The sequence below is a fragment of the Polypterus senegalus genome, chromosome 15, assembly GCF_016835505.1.
Source record: "Polypterus senegalus isolate Bchr_013 chromosome 15, ASM1683550v1, whole genome shotgun sequence".
Lineage (NCBI taxonomy): Eukaryota > Metazoa > Chordata > Cladistia > Polypteriformes > Polypteridae > Polypterus > Polypterus senegalus.
The window spans coordinates 95,211,832-95,237,433 of record NC_053168.1 but is presented as its reverse complement, the minus strand read 5'-3'; the positions used below and the strand labels follow the sequence as shown (position 1 = coordinate 95,237,433).

Genomic DNA, 25,602 nt, shown 5'->3' with positions numbered 1-25,602 from the left:
TGTTGCTGCTTCTGCCATTAATAATTGTGATTTGGCAGCTAGTAGATTGTACCCATTTCAAAACTGTAAAAGAAATTCCATATTTTAATGAACCATGCCTTGATTATACTTGGGCACCTGTGTTCTTGTCCTCCTTCATCTTTGTAAGTTGGAGAACCTTGGAGAATCTTTTTGGCAAGCTGGGCCTTCAGGTGTTACAGAAGCTGTATAAAGACTACCAGATTTCAACCTTCTCTTTCTTTTTCGAATTACATTTTGCTTTATCGTAATGTCTTGTGGACTCTTTCAAATCTGCATTATGTTTTCATCCTTTCTAAACATTTGTAATTCATATGCAAAACCAGTTTCTGCTCTACACTATTTACTGTGCAAAAACATTTTTATCAACCTCCTCCTCTCCATAATACATGGAATTAGGGCAACTTCCTACTTACCCCTCCCTCTGTTGGGACACCATTAAAAAAATATTTTTCTTTATTCAAATATAATTTGTTCAGACACACAAAGGCAATTTGCCATAGAAATAGCCCTAAATATTTCTGTTACATGTGTTCCCACAAAGAACCAGTAATAGAGTTATGTACATTATATTCTTTTCTTGTTCCTCATCTTCATCCTCTGGCTACTTTTTTATGCTGTGGATTTTTCCTTTTCATTTGTTCAACATAATATCATTTTAGTACATACTGTACATTCATTTTCCTTCTCATAAGATATCAAGATTATTTTTTTGTTTTTGGTGTGAGGGCTTTTGAAAAACTCTTGGTTAACAAGTACAAACTAAAGTAGTCCCCTCTCACCATTAGGTGTCCACCGTCTACAACCTTTTTCAGTGAAGAGAGTTTGGCAGCATGAATGAACAAATCAACAACTACATTCATTGGCATTAAGGATACAGGTGCTAGAATGATAAAAGTTAAGGTTGATCACTTTCTCTGATTATAACACTAGAATAATGATTGAAATAGACCATTCAGCCCAACTTAGCTTATGAATCCCTTTTCAACTTGTGAAGGCCCCCAAAATACTACCATCAATTACACTTCTGGGCCTCTTATTCCATGCTCTTGTGAGTCTTTGCCTAAAGTAAAAATTTTCAAGTTTGTGTGAAACTATTTTCATCTGGATCTCCATTTTAATCTTGGGGAAAATTGTATTGATTTCTTTCATAGTTTAGAAAATTTCCATCATGTCTTTCCTTTCCTCCATTTTCATGAACTAAAAATATCCAGCTATTTTTTAACTTTCCTCAGAGCTTATATCTCACAGTTATATATCTTTTTGTACAATATGGAGCCTAAACCTGCACCAAGTACTCCAAATGAGGCCTTACAATTACATTATATAGTTTAAGCAGAACTTCTCTTGACATTCTGTTAGCTTTCTTAACTATTCTCTAAATTGACTGGATGTGGCAAGCCAACAATGATTTATAAATCCTAATGGCAGTACAGTTCCCATTTGTTCCTTAAAGCCCCACCAATGTCCCATAAATGAATACCCATATGTCCTTCACCAACATTTAAGTCACGTTAAACCTTCTTATCTCCTTATTTTGCTTGATATGTGGCATAGGTAGAACTACTCAGAGTACCACCAAAGTTAGTAATACTCCTCATCTTAGCACTTCAGATGTGTCCTGCAGAAATGGCAGCATACCCTTACCTAAGTCTACATGGATAATCAAGACTGGCTCCATGCCCACACTAGCTAGAAGTCTTATCTACCCATCTAGAGAGCTCTCCCATTTGTGTGCCATTAAGCCAGCACACTTCATGAGATTTTCTGTCTTTGGAACAAACATTTAATTGCTATTCCCTAATAGTTAAGTCCTCCACTATTCATTCTTTTTCTAGACTGGATTTGAGGCAACAAGCTGAGACCCCAGTTCCCTACTTTCTACCTAAGAAATATTCTGTCCTCCTCAGCAAAGTCCCAAAAATGGAAGGCCCCTGGATACCTCTTGCACCTCCTACCTTGGCCTTATGTTCTGCTTTGATCTAGATTGGCGTTCTTTCAGTTCTCAAGTACAGCACACTCTAACTACTTACTTCTTAAGTTCAGTGATCCCGAAAAGAGGTGTTAACTTATTTGACATATGAATATAGTCTTTTTGGATGTATGTCTCATGAAACAAGACATAGAAAAGTCCAACATCATACAGGAATGACATTATACTGCACTCATTTTTAAAACTTGCTGGGATGGTTGTTAACACCATTTAAAGGAACTACTGTAATTATTTTATGACTAGTGACCCTCTGTAGGCACTTGTATCAGCCAGTAAAAATACTTCCACACTCTTTTTTTCCGCTGCTACACACATACTGGTACTTTAGCTACCTCTCTTGTTTCTTCACTTTCTGCCTTACTTTCTGGGCTAACAACATTGCCTGCAGTACTTTCTGACTAAATGTTCTCCCCTCTTTGAGTATCATCTTCTCCCTTGTTCCCCTTCTAATAAAGAACACTCACTTGCTTGAGAGCAATGTAAGTAGACTAATTAATGATCTTTTTCTATATCTTAATTCCTTCTTTCTTCAGAAACATGCTTGCTTATTTACTGTAGCAGCTGTAAGTCTGTTTAATTTAAGTAAAAAACATGAAAACAGAAAATATCTAAAGCAAAAGTATATGCGAAATGCTGTAATTTAATTAAGCTTCACAGAAACAACACAAACAGTATTTAATCCAGTAAAGAAGGGCAAGGTCAGGACTCAGTACACTGCCTGTACTTAGGTAAAGTAGACCCTCTGACCATTGAAAGCCATATCGTTCCCAGCAGAGGTTGAGCATTCTTGCTGTTTTGACTAGCTGTCTACCCCTTATAGTTCCTGCTTTATTTCAGTTCTTTCACTATTCCCATTGCAAACTTTTGATTCACTTTTTAGTTGACCTGAAGGTCATTCTGCCCAATTTGTACAGAGGTTTTTTGAGAGGTTAATTGCAGTTTGTGTGTTTAGTGTCTTTTGGGGGTCTATCTGTAACTTGCTTTTGCCAAGATCTTTTGGAGTTTTGTCTTAGCAGAGAGGGAATTAGGAAGTAGGAAATTACATGAGAGTGTCCTTCAGTGGTTTTGTTTTCTATGATTGGTTGCTTCAGTGTGCTACTAGGTTAGATCCTGCCCCTAGAAAAAGTAGATTAAGCATATGGATTAATTAAGTAGGGAAAACATGTATCCCAAGCTCATAACTATTTTAATGTCATTATTTTCAGTACTATTTCTGATATCATCTATTAGGACTACAACTGTATTTTAAAAAATTGTAAAATGAAAATTTTCCATGTAAATGTTTTCAAGAGGGTATATTTATGAACTGAAACTACTAAGTTGTCATTCATATGTAATATGAGCCAGGTGTTAAAAACTAGGGAGTTTTTAAGCACGAAATGTCTACTAGAGGAGGAAACACTGTCACACCCAGACTAGTAATGAAAAGAACAGCAAAGAATCTTAAAAGATTTATTTTTACAAAATGCTCTGTAATAATTAAACTCCCAAGACCACAAAAAGCAAAAGGAGGTACCTGAAACAGTAAGCCAAACCAAATCAAACAAGTCCAGAAACACATTACAGAAAACAGGCTGTTCAGCCCAACAAAGTTTACCAGTCCTATCCACTTAATTCTTCTAAAAAACATTGTCTAATTTTGAAAATCGCTAAAGTCTTACTGTCTACCACAGTACTTGATAGCTTATTTCAAGTGTCTATGGTTCTCTGTGTAAAGAAAAGTTTCCTAATGTTTATGCAAAATTTACCCTTAACAAGATTCCCCATGTTTTTGATGAACTAATTTTAAAATAACATAATAGTCTCCATCCACTGTACTAATTCCGTTCATAATTTTAAACACTTCAACCATGTCACCTCTTAATCTTCTTTTGCTTAAACTGACATGGCTCGGTTTAATCTTTGATAATATCCTTTTGTTGCTTCTTCATAGAATACCAGCATGTTATTAAAACTTGACCACCTCATTCTGAACCCATGCTGACAGAAAAACTCATGTACTTAACATGTGCTGCTTAATCCTATCCTTAATCATTCCTTCCATTAATTTTACTGTGATGCACATTAAGATTACTGGCCTATAGTTGCCTGGATCCCTTTTTATATAACTATATAATATATAACTATATAATATTTGCCATTTTCCAGTCCTTCAGAATCTCCCCAGTGCACAGTGACTTCCTAAATATATGTGTCGAGAGTTTATAAATGTACTTGCTAGCCTCCTTAAGAACTTAGGGTAAATATTATGTGGTCCTGGTGATTTGTTTGATTTTAGCCTATTTAACCTGAGCAGTACTTCTCCTCTAAACTTTCTAAATTAATCTGAACCTTGCAATTCACTTTGGAATTATTAGTGTTATATACCGTATGCAGCTGTTTTTTCCTTTGCAGCTTCTTTTTTAAGTCTTTATTAACCCATTGCAGAGTTATTTTACATTCCCTATTATTTCCAAATGTAGGTATGCACCTGTCTTGCATTACACGTAGAACATTTTAAAATCTGTTCCACTGCTCCTCAATTGTCTCCACACTTAAAACCTTATCCCAGTCTATCTTCTTTAGACTTTGCGGCAAAGTATGCCCTACTAAAGTTAAACTTAACAATTTTAATCTTTGCATCTGCACTCTTGCAGAACACTGAGAAATGTTTTATATTATGGCCACTTGACCTTAATGGTTAAATCACCTCTACACCCACAATTCTGTCCTAATTACTGGAAAATTCTAAGTCCAGACAGGCATTACCCCACGTTGGTGCTTTAACATATTGTGTAAAAAAACACTCACTGATTATTACTAAACACCTCCTGCTCTTGTGCTCCGCCATTTTGCAAGATTATCCCATTTAATATTCAGATAAAGTATATTGATAGACAGATAGCCCTGTGTATTTGGGGACCACCCACATAGCACATAGTAAAAGATGCATAACCACAAAGAAAATAAATAATCAATGATGTTAACATAAACAATGAACTAAATAAGCAAACGTGATACTTGAACCATGGCCAGGGGAATAACTCTGGCTGAAATGTAACACTAGGCTGTAAATAGTTCTTTGAAAGTGAACCATTAATGTTTTTTTCATGCAGTTGTGCTATAGTCAGTTCATGGAGCACATCCCCTGGATGGCATTTTAGTTAGTAAATATCAAATAGTTATTGCAATTATCAAGAAGGCTTACAGTATTTTATAGTAAAGCCAATGAATGGCTTTTGTAATATCAAGTGATGGTATATACAATATTTGTTTAGTCCTCTACTTTATGGGTGTACATACTTAAGAGTAAATTTAGAGTGCAGTAATATTGTACAAATAATCTACATAGTACTTCAGCATGTGATATTGAAGAAAATTACAACAATTGTAAAAAGGCCATCTGATACTGTATCTTGATTGCTAAAACAGACATTTCTGATATACACTGCTGAAAACAATTAAGGGAACACTTAGTTATCACAATCTAACACCAAGTCAATTATGCTTCAGGGATATCAATATGTCCAGTTTGGAAATATAAGTGATTGTGAATCAACTTCACCTGCTTTGGTGTAAAAGAAAATGACAATAGGTGCACTGGAGAGGTAACAGCAAGACAACCCCCAAAAAGGGAATGATTTTGCAGGTGGTTGCCAAAGACAATTGCTCTCTCCATTCCTTCCTGATTGATTCTAGTTTTGCACTTTGATAGTATCCTTGCCACTCCTGGTAGCAAGAGGCAGTACCTACAGCCGATTCATCCATATATGCCATCGCAAGTAGGTTTGATGTGTCTCCCAGCACAGTCTCAAGAACACTGAGGAAATACCAGGAGATAAGCTGTTACATAAGGAGAACTGGACAGCGCTGTAGAAGTGCACCAGCTCAGCAACAGGACCAGTATCTGCACCTTTAGTGGGAGGAGAAGCAGGAGTAGCACTGCCACAGCCCTAAAAGATGACCTCAAGCTGGCTACTGGTGTGCATGTTTCTGACCACATTTTTAGAAAAAGACTCCATGACAGTGTAATGAGGGCTCAACGTCCTCTATTGGCATTCACCAGAGAATACCACAATTGGCAGCTGTGCCATTGGTGCCTTCTTCTCTTCACTGGTTCACACTGAGCACCTATGACAGACATCAAAGAGTTTAGAGATGCTGTGGTGAGCGTTATGCAGCCTGCATCTTTCATGACTGTTTTGACAATGAGTCTGTGGATGAATATCCTTGAGGGTCCGCATGCTAGGTACTGTTAGGTACCAGGAGGAATTCCTTAGAGCCATTTTTATACTTTATGCTGCTGCAGTGGGCCCTGGGTTCGTCCTGGTGCAGGACTATGCCTGACCTCATTTGGCCAGAGTGTGTAGGCAGATCCTGGATGACAAAGGCATTGATGCCATTGACTGGCCCACACATTCACCAGACCTGTATCCAATTTGGAACCTCTGAGACGTTATGCATTGATGCATCCGACACCACCAAGCGTCTCCACAGACTGTCCAGGAGCTCACTGATGCCCTGATCCAGCTATGGGAGGAGATCCCCCAGGACACTATATGTCTTTGCATCAGAAGCATGCCCAGAAATTCTCAGGAGTGCATACAGGTGTGTAGGCGCCATACACACTACTGAGACAAATTTTGAATCACCATGCTGAAAGTTGCTAGAGTTGGATCAGCCTATGATTTCAATTTTTGACTTTTATTTTCGGTGTGATGTTGAATCCATCCCAAAATGGCTTGATGATTTTGGTTTCCTTTGAAAGTTGTTACATCATTTTGTTCTCAATGAATTACTCAGTAAAGATTTTCAACTTGAATATTTTGTTCATTGAAATCTGCTGTGTGATTTAACTGTTCCTTAATTTTTTTAAGCAGTATATTTTCAGCTTCTAAGGCTCAATTAATCAATCACTTTGGAAATGTCAGAGGGCTTTATCTCCAGTCCCAGTGTTTCATTATGTATATGTGATACCCTCTCTGTTTAGATCAAATCAGAAATATGCAATTTTGAGAAACCATTAGTAAAATATAGTAAGTTCAGTATGCTGTTGACTGTTGATTCTTCCCTTCCTTACTCAGCACTCACAAATTGTATAAGGAAAGTTTATTTCTTCCACTTATATAATGTCTCACATATTTGAACATTACTATTTTTTAGATAATGATTTTATTATCTCCCAAACTAAAATGACTAACTATGACACTCTTTTGGTAGATGTCTCTTTTGCCTGTTTTCTCAGCACCAGTTTATTCAAAACTTCACTTTAGACTTTTAACAGTGGCAGCAGTGTCACTTTGTGTCTACTTTGGCTTCCTTCATTAGCAACTTCACCTTCTATTTCACCTACTGCTGTGCACTGACACCATCATTTTCAGTGCACCCTGACTTCTCCTTAAAATCCACTGACCACACTCACTTATTTATATTTATTTTCCATAGCATTCTTACTCTCTCTAGTCTCTCTTAGTTTATTCCTTCCAAGCAAGTGTTTATCATGTAATTCTACATCTGGACCTATGTTTTATTTTTTACTGTATTTTTGTATTATCTATTTTATTCAGGCTTATTTTTTTTCCTAACTCAGATCTGTTTTTGTTTTTATTTATTTGGTGGTTATTACTTTTGACATTCGCTATTGTTCGGTGATCTTTATCAAGCTTCTTTTACTTTTTTGTCCTTCTGAATATTTCATGAGATCTTTTGCTATGGAGAAGAGTTCTGTAAACAAAATGTATTATGATTATTATGAATGCTTTGTACTTTAGTAAATTAGGTTTTTCCTGTTTGACTTCATTCACTTTCTGTCTCAAACTAAACAATGCTGTATTGCCGCAGAAACCCTTATTCATGAGATGCATAAAATCGTTGTACTTTAGCAAATGAGGTTTTTTCTGTTTAACTTCATTCACTTTCTGGCTCAGAATGAACAGTGCTGTATTGTTGCAGCACCTCTTATTCACAGGATGCCTACATTAGTTTGACACCACCATAGGTTTTCTTTGTGTTTATACACATGTTAAATAAAGAGTCCACTATTAAAAGTAAAATATACAAAAAATAAATGAATTTTAGGTTTAATATCTTCACAGATACATATACAGGTAAAATGACTTTACCATAGTGCTTTGTTCTTCCCTTAATTACATTTTGTAGGCAGCAGTTAGTCTGTGTGAATTTCTGCCTATCTCACAGTAAAACTATATGTAACATAGCACCATATGAGCCAGTCCATTGTATCTTGTGCTAGATCTACTTATGCTAGTGGTCACTGTGAAACTACTTAAAGAAATGAAGATTGATTAAGTGATGACAGCTAATTATTGCGATTGAGAGTACATATCTTTGTATTAGCTGGTATTAGCAGCACACTGCTGTTTGTATTTAATTCATATAAAATTACTGACCCGGCATTAATTAGGTACCTTTTTATATAATTTACTATAGACTCTAGATATACAGTATTTCCAAAAATTGATTGTGTAATTACATTATATACTGTGTAGGTAAGATTTTTTTATGAAATCATTAGCTGTACATTTAAATAGACTTTTAGTTGATTGATAGTTTCTTACATAGAGTATCAAACAGAAGAAACAGATGGCATATTCTGAAGAATGCTCTGTACTTCTTTTTAATACTTACAGTTGTGCTTGAAAGTTTGTGAACCCTTTAGAATTTTCTATATTACTACATAAATATGACCTAAAACATCATCAGATTTTCACTCAAGTCCTAAAAGTTGATAAAGAGAAACCAGTTAAACAAATGAGACAAAAATATTATACTTGGTCATTTATTTATTAAAGAAAATGATTGAATATTACATATTTGTGACTGGCAAAAGTATGTGAACCTCTAGGATTAGCAGTTAGTTTGAAGGTGAAATTAGAGTCAGGTGTTTTCAATCAATGAGATGACAATCAGGTGTGAGTGGGCACCCTGTGTTATTTAAAGAACAGGGATCTATCAAAGTCTGCTCTTCACAACACATGTTTGTGGAAGTGTATCATTGCACGAACAAAGGAGATTTCTGAGGACCTCAGAAAAAGAGTTGTTGATGCTAATCATGCTGGAAAAGGTTACAAAACCATCTCTAAAGAGTTTGGACTCCATCAATCCACAGTCAAACAGATTGTGTACAAATGGAGGAAATTCAAGACCATTGTTACCCTCCCCAGGAGTGGTCGACCAACAAAGATCACTCCAAGAGCAAGGCGTGTAATAGTCAGCGAGGTCACAAAGGACCCCAGGGTAACTTCTAAGCAACTGAAGGCCTCTCTCACATTGGCTAATGTTCATGTTCATGAGTCCACCATCAGGAGAACACTGAACAACAATGGTGTGCATGGCAGGGTTGCAAGGAGAAAGCCACTGCTCTCCAAAAAAACATTGCTGCTCATCTGCAGTTTGCTAAAGATCACGTGGACAAACCAGAAGGCTATTGGAAGAATGTTTTATGGACGATCAAGACCAAAATAGAACTTTTTTGGATTAAATGAAAAGCGTTATGTTTGGAGAAAGGAAAACACTGCATTCCAGCATAAGAACCTTATCCCATCTGTGAAACATGGTGGTGGTAGTATCATGGTTTGGGCCTGTTTTGCTGCATCTGGGCCAGGACAGCTTGCCTTCATTGATGGAAGGAACAATGAAGTCTAAATTATATCAGAGAATTCTAAAGGAAAGTGTCAGGACATCTGTCCATGAACTGAATCTCAAGAGAAGGTGGGTCATGCAGCAAGACAACGACCGTAAGCACACAAGTCGTTCTACCAAAGAATTGTTAAAGAAGAATAAAGTTAATGTTTTGGAATGGCCAAGTCAAAGTCCTGACCTTAATCCAATCGAAATGTTATGGAAGGACCTGAAGTGAGCAGTTAATGTGAGGAAACCCACCAACATCCCAGAGTTGAAACTGTTCTGTACGGAGGAATGGGCTAAAATTTCTCCAAGTCAGTGTGCAAGAATGATCAAAAGTTACTGGAAACGTTCAGTTGCAGTTATTGCTGCCAAGGAGGGTCACACCAGATACTGAAAGCAAAGGTTCACATACTTTTGCCACTCAGAAATATGTAATATTTGATAATTTTCCTTAATAAATAAATGACCAAGTATAATATTTTTGTCTCATTTGTTTAACTGGTTTCTCTTTATCTACGTTTAGGACTTGAGTGAAAATCTGATGGTTTTAGGTCATATTTGTGCAGAAATATAGAATATTCTAAAGGGTTCACAAACTTTCAAGCACAACTGTAGATAACACACACTCATAGCCACCTAACAAAAACTCATTTAGTTCATTATGTCACTCCCACTCTTTTAGTTATAATGGTTTATTACAATCAGTTTTAGAACTGTACATAAGTGGTGTTCTGGCTTTAGCAAACATATCACAACACAGCACAAATGTTATAAATACCTATAATTTCTTAATCTTTACATTTGTTAAGAAAAGATCATTTTGAATTGAAGTGTACAGATGAATTAAGTGGGTTTAAGAATGCTATGTTAATATTCCATGGAAAATTAAAAAGAAAAAAAAACAAGTGCTTTATCCCAAGTGTTTACTGAATATCATCTGTGTTTTTCCATTTGCTCAGCATACTGTAGATAAATACAGGTTTATGTAGGAAGAAGCACAGCTGTTTGTTAAAGTCTATCTACCCATCCATCTATATACATACAGTATATTTTATGTAATGATCTGAGTACATTATATATATATATATATATTTTGAATTACGCTGTTGTAGGGCTTTCTTGATGTATGGTATTAGATTTTGAGTTCCCTGTCAGCTCAAAGTAAGTCATATGTGACAAAATACAAAAGGATGTGTGTGGTTGCTAATGCTATGAAAATGGAGAAAAGGTAATAAAATCATCTCTGGTTAGAGCTCCTTCTTCTGGGGAATAATCTTAGTGCTTGTCTTCTTCATGCTTTGTGATTGGCTAAGACTAAAGAAGCAATAGCCCAGTCAGCATCCTTCTGGTGAATCAGAGAGTGAGGAGCACAAAGGAAGCATTTAGCAGCAGTATAGGAGAAACAGCAAAGGCTTCTTATTTTCCATGATTCATTATATACAGGCAAAAAGGGAGAAGAAAGGCACTTCAGCAAGAAGAACAGAGGAATCATTTAATAATGTTAGAAAAAAGATTTTCGATAAAAATATAAATTCTCCTTAATTTGTCTGCGAGTTTCATTTTTAACAATTAAAAAAAATCTCCTACACTTCAGGGTGTATTTATCAGACCAAAAGAAGAACAGCAACAGTAAGAGCTGCTATAACTGCAACACACCGCATATCTTAGAAGGGCTAGTCAGTATGGGTAGGCAGGGTCAGGATTCCAGCACAACCAACCCTAGCATGCGTATGCAGCATTGCCAGAGTCGAATGAGCCTGTCGGCTTCTTTTGAGGCACTGGTTGTTTACTTTCCTTGCATGAATTCCTGTGAAGATGGCAGTGAAGGTAAGACAATGACTTTCTTTAATACACTTACTGTATAAAGCACAAACTCTGTTTTGTTAGTCTAAGCATTCATATGTAAAGTGTGTTTGTTGAAAATAAGTGGCCTATATGTGTGTACGTTTACTCTACAAATTATTATTAATATAAAATGCATATTAGAGACCATCTGCTTTTGAGTTGTTGAGTGTTGGTTGAATCTTTTTAATGCCAGAAATGCCATAGAATGTGATACAGAATTCAGCTGAATTAGTAAAGGAAAATTTTAAATACAGTATGTTTATGGTAATGTTCAGTGTGCATTTTTAAGGATATGTGAATGTTTGTCACTACTCTTTATAAACTGTTATATATGTTTTTTTCATCAGAATATTCCTAAACTCAAACTCAGTATCATAAAACTGGCAGAAAGCATTCTAAAAGTAACAAATTGTGCCCTAAACTTGATGTTGTTGAGTGTCTGTGTGTATATATGTATGCATGTATATATATACTGTATGTGTTTTATTATTATAAACAGTAGGCAATGGCCCAGGGATACAAATAAAAAAAATACAAAACAATAATTTAATTGGCATTTCTGTAGTTGTTCCTCATTATCCAATGGAGTGTTTGCCCCACTTCCACACAACTACAAACACACACCTACAAAGTGTCCCTCCCTTCCTACCGTCCTTCATAAATTACATCTCTGTCTTCTCTTTTGGCTGTTATCTACTCTCACCAATTGATTCTTTTGCTCTATTTGCTTCCTATCTCTGCTATTGTTGCCTATATGAGTGAAATGGGCTTTATATCCTGTCCTCTTTACTGCTCCTAGGAAGGCCTCAGAAACTACTTATGAGATTTGGATCCTGTCGTCACAGAAACTTGGAAGAGCTGTGACATAACATGTCAGCTTATTATACTTACTTCTAGTATCTTAGGAAATTCCATACAAAATTACAGGAGTATCTTCACTTGAACTGGGGTTCTCAGCATCCCAGTTGTTTTTTGGCAGTGTCCCATTGGTCACACAAAATATTGTTGCTTGTGTATCCCTATATGCACATAGTCAGTAAGAGTTTGTTTCATTTTAAACAGTAAGCAGTTATTTAGCAAATAAGTAATAAACCCAAAGAATGTGGGATATGCTACCTTTCATTTGCCTTTTCATGAAAATTGTGCTAAGCACACCACAAGTTGTTAGGGACACACATAAATCAACTAAATAAGATTAATAACATTCATTGAAAAGCCAGAATAAATTGATCTACATTTTTAAAGTTTTAAATAATATATTATGACTTTATATCCATTTATTTTTATACAGTCATTTGACACAGAAAAGAGTAAAAATTCTATAAATGCAACTAGATTTTTTTTTTTGGCTTACAATATTTAATGAGAATAGTTTTCTCTAAATGTAATTCTACAACATTCAATAAACCTGCTTAGGGAGCAGCTTCTGCTTTTGTTTATCAGTCATCCAGTATACACTGTGATTCTCTTGAGTCTGGGTCATATCTAATCATTAAAAATGTATGCTATGCAGTGCAGTGCAGCAGTGGAACAGGATTTGCATTCCAGTCCTTAATTTTGGATATTGTAATGTTCATACCTTTCAAGAATGCCATATGATATAAAAATATTATTTAACAAAGAAATTGTCACAGCCATTTATTTTTTTTTTCTGTTTGGTGCCCCGGTAGACCATTGGGGGGAAAAACAAGAATATGCAGCAGGTATTTTTTAGACATTAACTATTTATGCTGATCTGCATTTGTAACCTAAAATAAAATTTAGTCTAAAAAATATTAGGGATGTAAAAATGGACAAATATCACAATATGATATGTAGCTCATGTTTGAGTTCATGATTTGGTATACATTCCAAAAGGAAATGATTTAGGTTAGTTTAGCTTGGCCCTAATCTCTCAATTTCCCCTTTACTGGTGTCTGTGTTTGCTAAAAAATAGTTATTTTTCATGTGTGGCCAGGTAGTTAATTGTGGGCCTAAAATACAGTGGGATGCAAAAGTTTGGGCAACATTGTTAATAGTCATTATTTTCCTGTATACATCGTTGGTTGTTACGATAAAAAATGTCAGTTAAAATATCATATAGGAGACACACACAGTGATATTTGAGAAGTGAAATGAAGTTTATTGGATTTACAGAAAGTGTGCAATAATTGTTCAAACAAAATCAGGCAGGTGCATAAATTTGGGCACCGTTGTCATTTTATTGATTCCAAAACTTTTAGAACTAATTATTGGAACTCAAATTGGCTTGGTAAGCTCAGTGACCCCTGACCTACATACACAGGTGAATCCTATAATGAGAAAGAGTATTTAAGGGGGTCAATTGTATGTTTCCCTCCTCCTTTAATTTTCTCTGAAGAGTAGCAACATGGGGGTCACAAAACAACTCTCAAATGACCCGAAGACAAAGATTGTTCACCATCATGGTTTAGATGAAGGATACAGAAAGCTGTCCCAGAGATTTAAGCTGTCTGTTTCCACAGTTAGGAACATATTGAGGAAATGGAAGACCACAGGCTCAGTTCAAGTTAAGGCTCGAAGTGGCAGACCAAGAAAGATTTTGGATAGACAGAAGCGACGAATGGTGAGAACAGTCAAAGTCAACCCACAGACCAGCACCAAAGACCTACAACATCATCTTGCACCAGATGGAGTCACTGTGCATCATTCAACCATTTGGGGCACTTTACACAAGGAGATGCTGTATGCGAGAGTGATGCAGAGGAAGCCTTTTCTCCACACACAGCACAAACAGAGCCGCTTGAGGTATGCTCAAGCACATTTGGACAAGCCAGCTTCATTTTGGAATAAGGTGCTGTGGACTGATGAAACTAAAATTGAGTTATTTGGGCATAACAAGGGTGTTATGCATGGAGGAAAAAGAACACAGCATTCCAAGAAAACACCTGCTACCTACAGTAAAATATGATGGTGGTTCCATCATGCTGTAGGGCTGTGTGGCCAGTGCAGGGACTGGGAATCTTGTCAAAGTTGAGGGAAGCATGGATTCCACTCAGTATCACCAGATTCTGGAGACCAATGTCCAGGAATCAGTGACAAAGTTGAAGCTGCGCCGGGGCTGGATCTTTCAACAAGACAACGACCCGAAACACTGCTCAAAATCCACTAAGGCATTCATGCAGAGGAACAAGTACAACATTCTGGAATGGCCATCTCAGTCCCCAGACCTGAATATAATTGAAAATCTGTGGTGTGAGTTAAAGAGAGCTGTCCATGCTCGGAAGCCATCAAACCTGAATGAACTAGAGATGTTTTGTAAAGAGGAATGGTCCAAAATACCTTCAACCACAATCCAGACTCTCATTGGAACCTACAGGAAGCGTTTAGAGGCTGTAATTTCTGCAAAAGGCAGATCTACTAAATATTGATTTCATTTCTTTTTTGTGGTGCCCAAATTTATGCACCTGCCTGATTTTGTTTGAACAATTATTGCACACTTTCTGTAAATCCAATAAACTTCATTTCACTTCTCAAATATCACTGTGTGTGTCTCCTATATGATATATTTAACTGACATTTTTTATCGTAACAACCAACGATTTATACAGGAAAATAATGACTATTAACAAGGTTGCCCAAACTTTTGCATCCCACTGTATGAGCAGCAAAAAAATTAAAGGAGATGGTATGCATAGAAAGGATTACTATCACATGAATAGATGTTAGTTGCTAAATGTGAAGAGTAGCATCAGATAAATGTGTAACAAAACAAAAGTACTACTTAAAAATTAAAAATGAATATCATTCACTTCTGAGTTGAACATGATAATGTAATGCCTTGTAAAGATTGTGAAAGGTTTTTATTTTAATTGTGTTTATATTTAATAGTTTTATATGTGTTTCTGAATTCTAAATTGAGAGAGACATGGTGGTACAATGATACAAGCTGTTGAACCATGCATCCAGTACCCATGGTTTGAATCCCTGTCCTGGGGTGGTACAACAGCACACTGGTTAGTGCTGCCACTTCACTAATCTTATGATCAGTTGTCCTTATGCAGTTTGCTCTTTCAGCCCGTGTTTACATTGTTCTTGCACCCATATCACTAATCACTGTACATGATATTTTGATTCTGAAAAGGCCTATTGTGGTTGTGGGTATGTGTGTGTGTGGGCCCAGCTATGAGCTGTTACTCTGTCTAGGTTTGGTTTCGGCATTGTGCATTCTACATAGGTAGACTTTGGCCTTCCACAACCCTGTATTGGAATACTAGGTTTGAGAATGTTTATGTTATGAATGTTATGAGGGTTACTTGTGTTCTATTCTGTGTGTTGTATTGTGGTTACCGCATTTTTTTGACATTCAGTACATGCCCAACCAACCTGGAAAGAGATCTCTGTCTGAATTGCCTTTCCCAAGATTTCTTCCATTTTTTTTCTACCGGGTTTTTTTTTACCAGGGGGTGGGTGAGTTTTTTCTTGTCTTTTAGGGAGTCAAGGCTGAGGGACTAACAAAAAAAGGGCCTCTTAAAGCACATTGCGGCATTCCTTTTGTGATTTTGGGTTAAACAAAAATAAACTGTTGTGTTATATGTCTATATTAATTTATTTATTCATGACAGACAATTAGCTGTAAACAGAATGGCATGACACACACTTAACTGACATAATGACAAACACATATAGTGACAAATGTGTCGAAGAAAAATGAATGCAGCAACAAATTTTAACAGCTAGCTGGTTGTTCTTTTAACTTCAGACCATTACTGTGGAGAAAAGTGCAAGAATTTAATTTTGTGAACATTTACAAAAAACAATGACAAGGTCCCCCTGCATGATGAATATGTGATTAGCTTTATGTTTTATACCATGTGATAATATGCTTGTGTTCTTTTGAAGAGCTTGTAGATACTTTCCCTCCTGAGCTGGAGGCATCCAAATCAAGATATGTCATCTTAATCAAAAAAGTTCCCAATACTGAAATATGGATGGGTGTCACTTTTAGACTTTTTGCAAGGGATTGCCCATATTGTGGCACTATAAAATGCACAGTACAGGTAACCTTTCATTTACATCATTTTCTGGTTTCTCTTCATTTGTGTATACTGTTTCTCTTTGTATTACATGTATTGTTTTGCATAAGAGTCTTATATATGGGAATTTAAATAATATCTATATGTGTACTGTGTATATAATCATGACCTGCTGAACCAGGGGTGAGAGAGGGAGTACTTTTATCCTATTGTATTTGTTGTTGTTATATTTTGCATAACTTGTTGAAGAAAATATGGAATGCCTTATTCCAAGTTTTCAAAATAAGAGATTCATTGTACTTTATAGACATGACAATATACCTGACTTTTTTGTCAAATGAACATCTTAGATTTTGTAAAGAGCCAATGTCATTGGTGATTAAGTTCACAATACCAAACAAAACTTAGCATTGCATGCTTTTTATGAAGTTTAGAGTATACACAATAAACATATTGAGGAAATAAAAAAACAAACATAGATTATTTGACATATCTAAGTTGTAAGGAAACAGAAGGAAGTGCCACAAAACAATTACTTTTTTCATAGAGCATGTTATGTCACTCTTCTTAACAATATGGTGCAATGAGAGAGAATGATTGAGTGTGCCGTGTTTGAGTAAGTAATTAATTAGTCATTTTTACTGTTTCTTCTCAATAGACATTTATTCAAGTCTTTAATAAGGTACGGCAATTCACCTTTTCATGCAGCTTCCTAGCATTGCTTTTCTAGGTGAGTTTAATTGTTGGATTCAGTTTGCTGAATGGATATGAATCATGGACTCACTGGTTCATTAGTTTTGCTGAGTCACTATAATTTTACCCCTCCTCTCCAGCAACCCCTAAACACCTCAAACCCAAGATAATTATGTGATTTTCTTATATTACTATATTAATAATAATAAAAGGAAGCAATTAAGAGAATGTTCATAAATCCTTGAAATATTTGCAAGATATTGCTAGGTATTTCTTCAAAAAAGGCTTAGTCAGATATGGAGTTTTTATATTTCAACTAAGACTGAAAAAAATATAACATTTCTTGTTTATTAGATTTTCTGCAAAGATTTGCAGCATTATGTGAAAATGAGGATCATTCTCCCATTGCCTAGTTTGTTAAGAAAAAATCTTTATTTGCTGTCAATGAATGGAGAATCCAGTATCTAAGCAACACCATGTCTTTAGGAGTGTTGGAGTTTCATTTACAGTTTAGTCAGTCTTTCTTTCAGGGTAAATATATTTAAATAACTAGTATCAATGCATAAAGGCCTGCATACTATTCTTGGAACAGTTTTTTTTTAATTCAGATGCTGTATAAGCAAGTATTGAGAGGCTTTGATTATCTTTGATTCAGTTTTCAACTTCAACACAGATACTGTGTATAAATGGTATTGGTATTTTGTGTATTTACAAACTTTTATTCATCATACAGGTAAAATTACTACCTCCTGTAGTTCAGTGATGTTTTCTTGTATCACCCAGAGGTAATTTTTAGTCTCTCTTCCAATTAATGTTGTGTTATGAAAAGAATTTGGCTTTTAAGTATATCTGTATAGATTAATCTCCATTCAGTTGAGTTCTTAATCATGGCTTTGTTTAGACTGCTAAGGTAATGGTATGTTTTGTGTCTCGGATCATTCTTTCCCATAGCACAAACAGCCAAATAGTGCTGTTTAGCTTTTACAAACCATTTGTTATATAATTCAAGCAACCACTACACGACAAACTACCCAGATTTGGACCTGAGTGCAGCCATGCAACGGGTAGCACCTCAGCACTACAGTGGAATAGTGTGAGGTTTTTTTATATTGGCTGGAGTACCAGTCCTGACACCAACCCCCAAATTTTACGTGCAAGGTGGAGGACTTGCTTGCAGTGCTGGATGCAGGTCAATGTCATACCCAGGATTACTGGTTAAGGATCTTGCACAAGGACCCTAAGTTTTGTACAAAAGTGATATGTACTGACAGGTGGTGCTTGGTGCGCTAGTTGTCCTGAATGCAGAAAAGCCACTGTGTACAAAGAATATCATCTCCTGAAGGAAAACACCATGCAAAGGTTTTTTATATGTAAACTACACATTTCCTAGAAGCTGTACATTAAAGTAGCAGAGAAAGTACACAAGCATAGTCATACCAAGTGTGTGTATACACAAATAACCTAGAATGACAAATAGATTTACACAAAATCAAAACAAGTGAGAAAAACTGAGCCAATAAAAAAGCACTGAAATAAATGTAGTGCTTATTTACATGAGCAGACATGGGATAATTTGGTTCAAGCTGAAACCTTGCCAAGGCAGTCCTAATTAGGCAGACAGGCAAGTAAGTCACATGATATTGTTATATAATGGACCATTTGACATAATGTTCAGTTAACAGAATTTAATGCATTTAATAGAATTCGGAAGACATATGCTGTATAGTATTACTTGTACTATATGTGCTTACATGTAAGAAGTAAAGGTAACTCATCTAAAATTTTACAAACCTCATCTCCAGAAAAGTTTGGAAATTTCCAAAATTAAATAAAAAGAAAAATCTGTGATATGTTAATTCATGTGAACTTTAACTGACAAAAGTACAATGAACAGACATTCAATAGCTTTACTGACCAACTTAATTGTATTTTGTAGATATACAAAAATTTAGATTTTGATGGCTGCAACACACTCAACAAAATTGGGACAGGGGCATGTTTTCCACTGTGTTACATCACCTTTACTTTTAATGACACTATTTAATAAATTTGGAACTGAGGATACTAATTGTAGTCGTTTTGCAACTGAAAATTTTGTCCATTCTTGCTTGATATAAAATTTCAGATGCTGAACAATCCATGGTCATTGTTGTCTGATTCTCCTCTTTATGATACACCATTATTTTTCAATAGGAGATAGATCTGGACTAGCAGCAAGCCAATCAAGCACATACTTTGTGTCTACGAAGCCACGCTGTTGTAGCCCCTGCAGAATGTCATCTGGCTTTGCCTGCTGAAATAAGTGTAGACGTCCTGGGAATAGGTATCACCTTGATGGCAATGTATTTCTATCTAAAATTCAAATATACACCTCAGAGTCAATGGTAGCTTCACATACATGCAACTCACCCATGCCATGGATCTTAATGCACCCCCAAACCATCACTGATGCACCCCCAAACCAGATGCTGGCTTTTGCACCTTTCACTGATGAATTTCATCTTTTTTCTCTAATGATTTCATCTTTAGCACAGAGAACTCGACATCCATTTTTTCCAAAAACAAGTTGAAATTTGTACTCATTTGACCACAGTCTTTCAATCCATGAGAGATGAGCTTGGGCCCAAACAACTCGCCTATGTTTATGCTTAGAGGTAATGTGTGGTTTCCTCCCTGTGGTATACCATTTCATGATGCATTTCTGGATGCATAGATGGATTATGTTAAGTGACAATGGTTTTCCGAAGTACTCCCAAGCCCAGGTGGCTATATTAGTCGCAGTAGCATGACAGCTTCTTAGGCAGTGCTGCCTTATGGCTCGAAGATCATGCACATTCGACAGTGATATCTGACCTTGCCATTTATACACTGAGATGTCTCTGAATTCTCTGAATATTTTCACAGTACTGTATTATGCACTGTAGATATTTAGAGAGCTAAATTCTCAGCAGTCTTACGTTGAGAAATGTTCCTTTGAAACTGATTAACAATTTCATAAATTTTGCCACAAAGGGATGTGCCACAAGCCATCCTGGCTTGCAAAGATTGAGCCTTTGATGGATGGCACTATTATACCTATTCATGATATCTCACCAGCTACCAGTTTTCCTGCTTAATGTCTTCTAAACCTGTGTTACTTGAATATTCTGTGCACTTTTCAGTCATATTTTAACTGTGTCCCACTTTTTGTTGAGTGTGATGCAGACATCAAATTTTAAATTTGTATATATTTACAAAATACAATTAAGTTGTTCAGTAAAACTGAAAATCTTTTCTTTGCACTTTTCTCAGTTAAATAAAGGTTAATGTGCATTAACATATCACAGATTTATGTTTTTATTGCATTTTGGAAAATATCCCAACTTTTCTGGAAAAAGAGTTTGTAATGCAGCAAGCAGCTGCAGGATACAGTAGGTTACCTTGCAAAACTTATGTGCAATGTCAAAGACATAGATGTTTAGGAAATTACCATCTAAATATATTGCCTAAGATACCGAAACAAATTCAGTAAAAATTTAACAACATTGGACTTTCAATATTTTATGTATTGTCTAGAGTATGGCAGGGGTGACTCAGGTGGTATAAAGCTAATTTATTATCCTCTTCACCTGTGGATGTGTACTTTTTTTTGGTTGGCCTATGATGATTATTAATAACACTTTACACAGAATTCTAGGAAGCACAGCTTGCTCACCATCTGCTTTTTCAGCAAATTGTGTCAGTTATGCAAGACAATAAATAAAGCACATTTGATTTTGGAAAGTCTGTGTATGGTAATCTCTTCACTTATTAAGCAAGTCTTTTGAACAGATCAATACAAAAGTAAAAAGAGTGGGTTGACGCAACAGTCATCTATTCAGGATCTCATACTTGGTTGAGCACCATGCTAGTGGACAGCACGATGTGCCTGACACATATTATTTTTCAGCTATTAACAGACTATAATTGACAGTGCTATCCACTGACAGATATCTGACGGTTAACAATGTCTAATAATGTCAAGATTTAATGATGAAGTTTCCACTGAGTTACAATAACATAAATCACACAAAGGCATGTCCCTGTCCCTGTCCCTGTCTGCTGCTGTTGCACAGTGAAAACCTAGATGTGGTGCCTTATTATCCAAAGTTAGCACAACAAAAATGACAAGTGTCATGAGATGATTGGTCATGATGCAGCTATGTAATCTTATATATAAACGTCTACACGTCGAAGTGTGTGTGTCTGTCTGTCCGGCCCAGAAGTGAGAGGTGGAGTCTGGGTAAGGGCTTTAACTCTGAGGATATGCAAGTGATGCAAGCACGTCAGAAAAACGTCTCTACATTTCAGTTGTTTTCTGACAGTTTCAATAGTTTCTAGGATCCGGGTTTACACACCTAGTATTAAATAAGTTGTTTGTGTAATAAATTGCACTGTTAGTGAATATCACTGTTAGACTGGAAGGTTTTATAATTTTCTTGTTCCAAACATTAGTTGAGGAAGCTGTGAACTGTTTTCCTTTAATTTTTTTTTTTTTTTAAATTAAGCCAGTATCACAATTAAAGATTTTTCTTAGCATTAGTTTACATATTCTTGAGAAAATTGCAGCAAGCAGAATGCAGTTGTAGCTCATGTCTACTACCCTAGTTGTGTAGTGTGACACTCAGTGCTATTGATTTAATTTCTTGCAGCGAGTTGCTCATCCTAGGGGTGGAACCTTTGTTCCTATGAGTTTGCACCCAGCAGCACTCATCTTGAATTACAATGCTTATACACTAAAGAACAAAGAAACAAAAAAGCAAGTGTTTTGGAATGTGGAAATGAAAAAAGGGCTTATTGAACTTTGAAAAACACAGATGTCTGTTGAAAGTTTGCTGTTAGTTATGTCAGAGTGAAAAATAGACAAAGATAGCCAGAGAATAACTTTTGCCTGCTTGTTCTTCATGTTTTTTGTTTACATTCATGCCATGCTGTCCTTCTTACTCTGACGTGATCCCCATTCATTTGCTGCCAAAATAAAGTGGTGCAATACATGATACAGACCTTTGATTGGAGTTAAATGGTGCTCCATGGTGTCGGCTGGCTAAATCTTGAGCTCGTCTCCACTCTAAATAGAATCCCCTCTCTCTGTTTGTTTTGCTCCATTTCTTACTTTTTTCTAAATATTTTTAAAAGAATTCACTTACCTGTCTTTGTCAGACTGCTTATAGCTCAATGAAGAAATTGCAGAATTCAAGTTAGCAACCCATTGATGGTGGTGAGTTCTGTTAGGATGCTTTGAGAAATTTCCATTTCAGTTGTAAGTAGAGCATGCAGACTAATTTTTCACATACTATATCTCTCGTCATGAGTCTGACATAAAAATGCTCCATGCCGAGGTTGAACTCCTCAATGAAGCTGGCAGGCAAAGAAGACAGAATTTGAAGAGACAATTTAGAACTTTTGTGAGTCTGAACAAAGGCATTGAACAATCTGATTCTGTTTCTTTCTTGAATATGGTCCAGATGGTTTCAAAACCTAATTTCAATCTTAAGATATTGTAGGCATGCCATGTGTCTCATTGTTTAACTAAGCCCAGCACATCTTCCTCTTTGTTTTCCCAGCTCACCCATAACTTGATGAGCTGGCTGAGATTCCAGGAGCTGTATTCCTCCTTGCCAACCTCTGTCTTGGCTGCCTCCTCTTATATCTGTCAGACCACTCAGAGTCGGCTATCCTCCCGTCTTCCTTCTCCTACTCTTATCATCCCTCGAATCCCTAAGGAGGACTCCACCACCATCAAATCTGCTCCTCCAATAAATCAGCAGGGACGATATACCCCAGAGCACTGATTGTTCGCTCTTCCACAGGGCTACCAACCATTCTGCCTCTCTTTCTCTCTCTCTCTCTCGCTCTCTCTCTTCCTAGCTCTTAGTCACATGACTTTGCACTCACTCGCGGTCCTCCTGTTTTGTTTCTCTTTCCTTTGTCATCTGATCTCCACTGTACCCCTGTCTGTCATGCTGGCTCCTTTTCTGCTGCCCGGTTATTTGCAGGTGCTATCCTTCACCTACTCTGAGGTGCGAATGAGGCACCTGATGGACTCGTATTTGCAGATGAATGCGTGATCAGCTAAGCACCCCAATCAACATGGGTGAGGCACCTGCATGGGCACACATGCACCTGCACCCATTCTGGGACTTGCACGATCTGGGACCTTATTATTTATTTATAAATCACACTTTATCATGAACCTCTTACCAGAATGGATCAATGAGCTTTCCAGCTGCCACACCAATTTTTTTCAGTTCTTATTTTATCTTTTATGATGACTACAGCTAAACTTAATGAAGTTTCCAGGAACATCAGGGCCTTAAACTCAGGTCACATACTGGTTTGTACCCTTGACTTTTGGCATCATCACCAAGTGGATGTGGCTTTAATTCAAGAATCTCAAATGTTGGCCTCCAACGTGCGACATTGCAATAAAACTATGATGTGGTGTCTTTTTCCTTGGGTGTCACCAAAAACATCTTGTGAAAATCATTTTTTAAATTTTAGATTTGAATAAGAGTGCTGATAATATAGGTTAGATCTGTTTTTACAAGCTGAGATTGGTGGTCATAAATTCCTGTCTGTAAATGCATATGGACACACCCAATTTTAAATCATGTTTTCCTAATTTAGCCAGTTTCCTGGTCAGACATTCTTGTATTTAAACTTGTGCTTGACACATGAATTCAGCCCTTGATAAGTTTTCATCCCCCATTCGCATATGTATTCACTCTTTCACTCTTTCTTTATGTAAACTTGCATCTGATTTTAGTTTACTAGATTCTTTCAGACTGCTTCATCCCTCTGTCAGAGAATATCTTTATTTTTCTCATCAACATAACTTACAGTCACATATTGATTATATTCTTATTTCACATTCTCATGCCTCCTTGGTCCTAAAATTATCCTTGTCCAATTCTGTCTTATCTGACTATAAATTATATTTATTGCAGTTGTACAAACCCACCTTGGCTGTGCTCAGTTGTGGAAATGAAATTTAACTAATTTAATTAGTTAAATTAAATTTAACACATACCTTCTGAATAATAAACATTTTTGTGAACAGTGTGATTCTAAATTTAAAGAATATTTGAATTTAAACATGGGTACTGTGGGCAGTGCTTGAGCTATATGGAAATCTACTGAAGGTTTAATTTGTAAATTCTCAGTTTCCCTTCCATTGTATTTTTTCTTATACTAAACAACACATAATTGCTAAACTTGAATCTAAACTTACCTTCTTAGAAAAGCACTTCCATTACAAGTCAATAAGGAGTATGAATTAATCATTGCTAATATTAGAACGCAGTTTAATGCATTATTGTCTCAAAGAACTGAATTCCAAATTCATCAAACTCAAACTCATTTTCATGTATTTGGAACCAGACTGAGCAGATTGCATAAATGGAAAATCAAGCTAAATAGTCACACACATGTGTACACATGTATTTTGTGAGCATGCCTGTGTCTATCAAACACATGAAGTACTGCAGTCTACTTGTGACTTTACACTGTAGGAAGATAAGTAAATAAATCAAGGTAAATAACATTCGATCTAGCTTTTATATAAGTAACATATACGTGTTTCTTATGTAAAGACCATCACAAAAGCAAGCTCTGTAAGCCGTGCTGCTTCATTAGAAGACAGGTGTGGGGCTAACTGACTGGCAGGATGACGTCCGACCTCTTGGTGCATCCAAACGGTGCCATCTTTCACCTTTATGCCTGGTGCAGCTGCGTTGTTCTTATACTGTATGTGAGTGGATGTTTCTTTTGGGGGTTGCTTCTGTTCTCTTTCTCCAATGTAGAACCCTCGTCCTTATCCGAGTTCACCTCTGTTATACCACGTCTTTATTTGAAAACTAACAGTATCAGATCGAGGTGAGAGTGAACGCGACTGAGCGAATAAAACTGAATAAAAAAAAAACCCTAACCTTTATAAGTACCATACATTTACGCTGACTATTACAGACTCAAATCAAATGTATGTTTTTACTGTATAACAGTAACAATAAGAGCAGCTCACTACTCAAAACATTTATTTTGAGATGCAGTAAGGCTGGAATCAACAACCTTTTGAATTGCAGTCCTCAGTTCTTACCGCTGTACTACCAAAGAAGTGATGACAACAAGCCACAATAACCTGATTTCTTTTTGTTCGGTTATTGTCTTGAATAGAAGCACACTTGTTGTGTTATATTTGTACCTTTTGTGAAAGCGCTTATTTGATATTTGGACTTCAGTCTTCACACATTATACACTTCATGTCAAAATTTTGTCGTTAGTACTAAAACATGGAAAAAGTTTGGCTTTTAGGTATGGGTTCAACATTTCTTGCATTTCCTGTAATCCTACACTTACATCGATAGTTGTACACACAGAACATATGTGAAATGCATGTGTTTCAAATAACAATATATT

General features: G+C 36.3%; 1 protein-coding gene across 50 annotated transcripts in view; it reads left to right on the top strand.

Annotated features, from left to right (window-relative positions):
* rims2a (regulating synaptic membrane exocytosis 2a) overlaps window positions 1–25,602 on the top strand; it is a 1,270,129-nt gene that overhangs the window by 1,193,086 nt on the left and 51,441 nt on the right. The window contains exon 1 of one of the 50 annotated variants that reach the window (XM_039736829.1): window positions 11,001–11,464. The exons of the other annotated variants lie outside the window; for them this stretch is intronic. Within the exon in view, the coding sequence (XP_039592763.1) occupies window positions 11,320–11,464 (145 nt within the window). The 5' untranslated portion in view covers window positions 11,001–11,319. Of the gene's footprint in view, window positions 1–11,000; window positions 11,465–25,602 lie in introns of those variants that run through there. 50 annotated transcript variants of the gene reach the window in all.